At 42.2% G+C, this 7,989-nt stretch overlaps 1 protein-coding gene across 2 annotated transcripts; it reads right to left on the bottom strand.

Annotated features, from left to right (window-relative positions):
- Positions 1 to 410: 410 nt before the first annotated feature.
- On the bottom strand, positions 411 to 7,453 carry LOC125769101 (uncharacterized). 2 transcript variants are annotated; one of them, XM_049437565.1, is made up of 3 exons: positions 2,176 to 7,453; positions 1,417 to 2,104; positions 411 to 1,380 (listed from the first exon to the last, which is right to left on the bottom strand). In XM_049437565.1, exons 1-3 carry the CDS (start codon positions 2,179 to 2,181, stop codon positions 650 to 652), a joined length of 1,425 nt encoding a protein of 474 aa, XP_049293522.1. In that variant the 5' UTR covers positions 2,182 to 7,453; the 3' UTR covers positions 411 to 649. The 2 variants fall into 2 exon arrangements, with proteins under 2 accessions (XP_049293522.1, XP_049293521.1); XM_049437564.1 differs by having other exon boundaries at positions 411 to 2,104.
- Positions 7,454 to 7,989: the final 536 nt, after the last annotated feature.

Here is a 7,989-nt window from a genome sequence, read left to right as displayed (position 1 = left end):
AGGAGTTAAGTGGATAATGTGCTACAAGATTATGACAATGATATGCAAGCCGTTAGAAGAGGAGCTTCATTCTTTCGGAAAGGTTTCGTATTTCGTTAGATGCTTCATTTCGTTTTCCGTTTCAAAATAGTCAACCTCTTGCAGACAGATGCAACGGAATGTAGTTTCAACCGGGCGCGACTCCCAAGGATCACTGCTTGTGGTAAACGCATTAAAGGATTGGTTTGTTATCACGGTGTGAAAAAAATGGAAAGGAATTGCTGAGTGAGTTATTACGTTTGATGCATTCTAGGAACAAGAAGGAGGCATTTTTGGATCAAGCTGGTAGAGCATCTGTTTTTTGAACAAATAAAAAGGGTATTGTTGATTGTATGTTGAGATGATGAATATCTTTAGTATCGAAAAACGCCAGTGAGAATAAAACGACAAACAGAAATTATAGTAAATTATGTTGTTATATTTGTTATAAGTTTTCAGTCAATTTCAACAAAATACTATGGAGCTGCTATTAATAAAAGTCACACTAAAAAAGTTAACAAGGAGCTCACGTTGTAAGCGGTAACAAAAGTAAGGTTAAACCTATTCTAAAACAGTTTTGCATGCTGGAAGTACAACAGCCAAGCCAGTTCACTACCTAACCCAAACAAGCCTAATCATGGTGCTCTTTCTTAACATTCACCCACACCTTAACCGGCACGTGCTTGTGCACGATGTATGGCTTTTCCACCTTGTACGGGACGGGCTTTTCAATTTTCACCGGCACCGGTTTCTCCACCTTGACGATCTCCTTCTTATGTACCTCAACCTTGTGCGGAATCTTCACCTCGTACGGTTTGTCCACATGGATGATTTCGTGCTTCTCGACCACGACCGGGAACTTCTTCTCCACCACGATCGGTACCACCTTCTCCGAGTGTACGGTGTACGGGACCTTGATCGGGACGAGTACCTTCTTCTCTACCGTCACCTTGTACGGCACCGGTACACGTTCCGTGACGTGGATGTACTTGATTTTCGGTTCCTTGTGCTCCTTGTGCTCCTTATGATCATCACCATGTTCGTACTCCGCATCCAGGTGCAGCTCCTTGATGGGATGTTCCTTCTCTCCACCATGATGTCCATGATGACCGTGCGAATGATCATCATGCCCACCGAAACCGTGATGATCTCCACCGAACGAATATCCTTCGTGTCCTCCAAATCCATGATGATCACCGTGGGTGAAGGCCTGATGTGTTCCAAAATCTCCATGGCCTCCAGAATTTTCGTGACCACCGAAAGATTCATGATCACCAAATGATTCGTGCCCTCCCAGAGCAGCGTGTCCTCCGAAATCACCGTGTCCTCCGAAATCACCAAGCCCTCCCACACCACCGTGTCCTCCGAAATCACCATGCCCTCCCAGACCACCGTGACTTCCATGTCCACCAAGATCGCCGTGTCCGCCGAAACCGTTGTGTCCTCCCAGACCACCGTGACTGCCGTGTCCTCCCAAACCACCGTGCCCTCCATGACCACCCAGTCCACCGTGTCCTCCGTGACCACCATGTCCTTCAAGACCACCATGTCCTCCTAGATCACCGTGCCCTCCAAATCCTTCATGTCCTGCTAGCTCTTGATGTCCTCCAAAACTGTGCTGTCCATCAAATCCATGACCTCCTTCAAATCCGTGAGAATCACCAAACCCGTGATGTCCTCCATCGCCACCGCTCTGATGTCCGCCAAAGCTATGCTTGCCATCCGACTCCACGTTGTGATGATCTCCTCCATGGTGGAACTGTTCGCCAAACTTGTGATCATCTCCCGCCTGTCCGTAGTGTCCAAAGGCTTCCAATGGCTTCCAGCTGTGGTAATCCTCCTGGTTGGACTCATAGTGACCTAGTCCTTGTGTCGTGGCGTGACCATGCTCATTCTTACCGCCCTCCTGAAAACTTCCCTGAGCGCCGAATCCTTCATGACCGTCCGCCCTAGCGGTAAGCTGTGGATGATGCATCGGATAGAGCTGTCTCCAAAGGCCACGCTTTTTCACAACTTTACTCGCACCGGAGTCAGCAGCTGCGGTTGCACAGGTCAACGCCACTGCGAAGGGAACAATGTAGAAAAACTGCAAAACGAGAAACGCATTGTTCTTAACCTGTTTCGTCGGACATTCTTGAACTTCCTAGCCAATGTTACCTTCATCTTTCCAAGCTGTATTCCTGTTCACTGGAAAGCACAAACTAAACTGATGCCTTTGATGGTGTCGGAGGCGCGTTTTATAATACAACCTCCGCGGTTTGGCTACCGCAAAAGTATCTCACATCCCACTCCGATGCAGCTTACCCTCGATGGCTCATTTGTCATCGAACCGGGTGTACCGGGAAGTGAGGTTAATTTGAATCGCCTCCATTCGCTAGCCCCAAATTCGTCCGGCTGCATTAGTTTCGGGTGCACGGTTTCGGGGTTTTCCACTGGAAGCTTTTCACTCCCGTTCCAGCCCGTTTATGCTACCAGCACCACGGCACATGGTTTGTTTGTGCATTTGTCTTCATAAAACCCCCCCTGCCGGGGTAAGCGGGTTGCAGATCGCAAAATAGAAATTGGCCAAATCTTGTGTGCTGCCACCGGTGAAATCAAATGAAATTTAGTCAATTTCGTACGTAAATGTAACGGCGGTGCAGGTTGAACGGGACAAAAGTCTATTAAGGAAAATAAACCAGGGTGAAAGGGAAATCCCGTCGCGCATTAGGTGAAATGCGAGTTCTTCTATCGGATCGGTTTCGGGCGTTTGTTTGTACAGATCTTTGGCTGTCTTACTAACACACATTGCGTAAGCCATTGTTGGCTGGATGGTGATGATGATCATGATGCGGTTCATGTCAACGCTTTCTTTGGGGTGGGTTTTGCGTAACGCCAAACAAGAGTATGTCAAATGATATTTAAGGCATGAATATTATTTGCTGCCTGTGATCTAACGACTGCCGTGACAAATATGATTTATTTCTGTTCGGAGATGCTTTGAACAGCTTTTGGGTGCTGCAGCTTAAACAGGCGATATAAATTGGGGAAGCAAATGGTAATGAAATTAATTGTATAACTAGCTCAAGTGATGATATTAAACGTGTTCACTTATTTAATTAGTATTTTGTTTTATTATAGCTAAATATTGGTTGCTGTACATCAGTAAATAATTTCTTACCTTCTTTCCTATCTCAGCTTAAGGCTCCGATTCTAAGCCACCAACTCGTCAAAGGACCACAACTTTAATGTCTGTCTAGACGTTAGGCGCCACTGACCATTCACCAGAACGCCGCTAATAGGAAGGACACAAAACAGCGAATGCTTGAGAAGCCTTACCTCTCTACCCGTCCAATGTTTGCCATCTTTAAGGTGCACCGGTAGGCAAATATTGACCGATACCCGCTGTGCCGTTCCATTTAGCCACATCGTTCCATAGTTTCGCCGCTTTCATCCGTATCCGAAGGCTTGCAAAGACAAACGAAACCTGTCCGTACACATCAATAATGTAGCACGGGCCGGAATTGGCTTTTCCCGACGCCCGTTGATTGACTTCCGGTGGCGGTAATCTTTCGTCATATAGCGAATTAGTCTGCAAATCGATCGGATAAATAGCGCCATTATGCGGAGCACCAATCTGAAACATGGACGAACGCGCGCTGCTGGGTGCGAAAGTGGCCCCGTGGACATGTTTTGGCGGTATGCCTTGCACCAGGTTTTGCGTCGTCCGATCTCCGTGAGATGTGTTAATTAATTTCTAATTTCCATAAGCGAATTATCCTTTTAACATAATTACCGGACCATTATAGGCGCTAGGCAAACGCATCTGCTCGCAATGGCATCCGATCGAATGTGTGCCATTGAAATTGAATCCAATCCGATGTCCACCCGGGTTGACCTTTTCTCGGGGATGGAAAATGGGATGAAGGGGGGTTAAAGGAAGGGAGGATTTTGGGTAAATATGATGCGTACGTTCGATGCTAAATAATCACAGTATTGGCAGCGGGATCTATTGGAATTGATCGGAAGGATTCATTCATCAAACATTCACTGCCATTCATGCACTACTGTTCCTGATGCAATGTGCCTCTAAATGCAATTTCATTGGAAGTGAGCGTTGAAATGACGATCCTGTGTTTGCATATTTGTTTCATAGTTTGACTGTGATTCTGGAAAGGACAAGAAAATTGAGCGGGAGTTCTTGGTAATGTTGTTGCACTGGTTGCAGGTATTATATATTGGAAAATGTCCTTTATTAATTGTAGAATTTGCAGAAATTCAACTACAACTACTAAATATAAGTCTGAAGAGAATATCATGAATTAAATTAAATTTATCTTACATACTGAGGATGCAACTTTTAATGACAAAAGCTTTTAATTATACTTAAAACTTCACACTTGATGATTATGTTTTCAGACCTCCTCACTTTAACGAAAACATATGCTCTCATACTTCGAAAAAAAAGAGGTTCTCTCGACAACTCCACAATTCTCCACATTAAAACGAACCTGCCCAGTCCCTCGGTAAACAATATGAACAGTGAATAAATCATTCGTATCATAATTAAGCTCGCTGTTAGTTAATTTCCTGCTCACACTCTGGCATACTTTCGCATACGATTTTGGGTACTAATTATGCGCCCCAAAGTTGCCGCTGCCCTTTCAAGCTGCTGCACCAATTTGCATCCACAAACAGTGAGGATGCACTCGTACGGTAACCGTAACCGCCCAGCAGAAGTAGGAAAGTTCACGCTTCACCAACCAATCGGTGATAAAATATTTATTCAATTAAGCTTTTAAAGCAACTATGAAAATTTCCATAAATCATTGATCACTTTTAAGAACCACTCGAATCCGTGGCACCCGTTTTGTGCTCCATAACAAAAATTCCTTCTCCAGAAAGCTTAATCTGTGCCGGTGTCTGTGCAGTTTACGGTGGGGCAACTTCTAAATCGAACCTTCAAATAGATCCACACAGTTCCCGAAGCTTTGTGTTTCCTCTTAATTATTAAGATTAAGTGGATTCGGCTTTGGCTGGCCTGTCGATGAGCGATGGCCATAAACGGGCACAACCCAACAGCGCTCAATCGAACTGCCTTGCCACTGCTGGTTTTGATGAAGCTTCCAGCACCAGACACGGCCCTCACGGTAGGGCTCATTCGCTACGGTGCAAACGTTCATCGTATGTCGGATGGTTCGCTTTACCCAAGCCAGGGTGGTAAGTAGGAAGTTCTGAACACTCGATTGCTCTGACCAAACCCGAAACGATGCCCACACTAAGCTAACAAATTGTGAAGGGATCACCAGAAGCCTCGCCATGGTTTGCCGAGAGTTTTGAGTCGAGGGAGAGAGAGCAAGATTTTTCCGTTAATTAAAACATCAAAAATATCTGATGACCGTTACGAACCAATTATCACTGCCGCCCGGGACTGGGGCGCCTCCAGATCGGATGAATCGCTGGTCTGCATAGCAAATGGTCGATACAAAGTGAGACTGAGAACAAACGACGCTATCGAACGGAGAACCCCGAACTGAGATCTTTATTTTCATGGTTGTTTTTTTTTTGGTTTGGTTGCCTTCCGCCGGTCAAGTTATGGTACGATTTCGTACCAGGTCATGCTTACCAACGTGGCTCCGGGGTACGGTAGAACCATTTCGGTACGGGTGTCCGTTTCGTTTGTGTTCATTTAACATGCAGCTTTGTTGCGCGCAACAACAAAAACCGATGAAGATGTGATACACTTTGTAATTATCTGCTCGAGATGCGCTAGCGAGATCGGAACCAACCTGAGCATAACGCCGACCATGAACGGCCGAGAACGTAAACGAACGACAGTGAGCAAAAGATCTGATCAAGCGTGACCGGGCAAACCCCTTCGCGATCGTAGCGTATCGCTGAGTTATTGGTTTTTGTAATCAACTTTTTTATGGGAACATAGCTCCGTCCAGCAGAATATGATTGATTGGTGTCCGATCGTACAGGGTTCGACGGGGCTTGTTTGGATGAACCAAAACAACGGCAACTAAAGAAAAAAAAAGCAACAGTAAGAGATCATCTAGCATCCATCAATGGGGCTCTGGGAAGCGTATTATGGCGATAAATGAGTCAAATAAATAAGAGCTTTAAGTGTATGGTTGGCCTTCTTTCTGTACTGATCATATCGTTAAGGTAATAGAGTTTTGTTATTGTTTCAAGATTTATTGCATTGAAATGACTAGCACACGGAATGGAAAGCAATGCAAGTAAATGTTAAAATAATTATGATTTTTTTTTTCGGTTTTTAAAATTGAAACCAGTTTTAATTGCTTCGCAACTCTTGCAGCGGCAATAATTATAAACAGATAATTTACAATGTGCCTAAAGGTAAAGGTTAGCAATATATAGGAAAAACGGACCAGTTCCTACTCTGCCGGAGGTCAAAGAAATTGAGCTGAAATTGATTTTTAATTTAAAAATAACATTCCCTACAAACAACCCTTAAAAAGGGACAAAGGGATACCCATAAACCGGCAAACGGTTAATGTCCATAAGCAAAAATATAAACGGAACCCGAAGCCGGTTTCCGTTATTACGTTCCAAGGATATGTTTATGCAGATGCAGGTAAGCAATAGAGTTTGTTTAAGGAAACGGAATGAACCATTTTCCCTGCGTGAATCTTACGTAAAGGTTACGGTGCAAAATGGGAACAAATAAAGTGAAGTAATTAAAAATGAGGGAAGGGAAAGGAATTTATTTTTAATTTATTTAAGGAAAAAAATCTATAAAAACATACTATGAATGTCAAGATCTTTGAAATATCAGATAAAATGTTTAAATCTACAAATCGATAGAGAGATACATTTAAAAAATTACATGAAAAGTTAGAAATCGATCGCCTAGTAATGTACGTCAGGTACTCGATGAGTCTTTCTCCACTATTAGTTTGTTTTGTTTGACATTTTTTTCTTTTTTTTCAAAAAATTAGGTAATTTGTGGATTCTTCTCAAGTTGATCTGGAATATGTTGTATCTCCACATGATGGAATAATAGCATATCATACTTCTGCACACTTTTGCGAATTAAAGTCCGTTCGTTACAAAACTCTGTAGAGGATTCGTTTCCATACAATACAATTAATGTTGTCCTTATTGAATCTTTTGAAAAGAATCATTCATATGAATCAACAGTGAATCATAGTAATCAATTTTCAAAATTCTAATGAATCCTCAAAGATTCATGAATCCTGAATGATTTTTTGCCAACAAACTTAAATTAAATGGGGACGGTCAATGAGGCTTTATGAATCTTCAGAATAGAGATTCAGAGTCAATTAGAGAGAGTCAGGAATTAGATTCACCCAACACTACAATTACAGTCTCTTTTCAAGTTGAACAGGAATTTGTAGAGTAAGATGTGGAATGTTCACCAATTTATTAAAACATTTGAAAACGGAAATCTTTTCAAAGTTACTTGAATTTACACATTTTTATAAAAAAAAATATCTCCAATTTTGTTTCTAGAATTTAAAATTCTATAACAACTCGCATAATTTTAATTCTTTTGTGTATGACGAAGGTAATGTAAGAATTCTTCCAGAAAGAAGACTTCCTCATCTATATCTGTCCCAAAAATTCACGTTAGTAGCTAAAAAAAGACATATATAACTCAAGCTTTGGAAACCAACAACACTGTATATTTACCAAGAAACCTATAAAGTGAAGAAAAGCTTGCATAGTCTCTCAGTTTGAGAGTTTATTTTCACATACGGTTGTCAATATTTTCTCTTAACAAGAGTACACTCCTTTAATTTTAAGATTTCTTGAGTAAAAACCTCTCCTTAGGCCAAAAGATTTAAACAAAGTTTTCAAAGATCCTGTATTTGTTTCTGTGATTCAATTTTTTTTTAATCATAAAGAACGGCCTGGCCGTATTGCCGTGATTCCATATTCTTAAGCAACAAATCCTACGACCTAATTTACCAAACTTCAGCAATGATTTAAATTCATTAA

The sequence above is a fragment of the Anopheles funestus genome, chromosome 3RL, assembly GCF_943734845.2.
Source record: "Anopheles funestus chromosome 3RL, idAnoFuneDA-416_04, whole genome shotgun sequence".
NCBI classification, from domain to species: domain Eukaryota; kingdom Metazoa; phylum Arthropoda; class Insecta; order Diptera; family Culicidae; genus Anopheles; species Anopheles funestus.
This window is presented reverse-complemented; position numbering and strand designations above follow the sequence as displayed.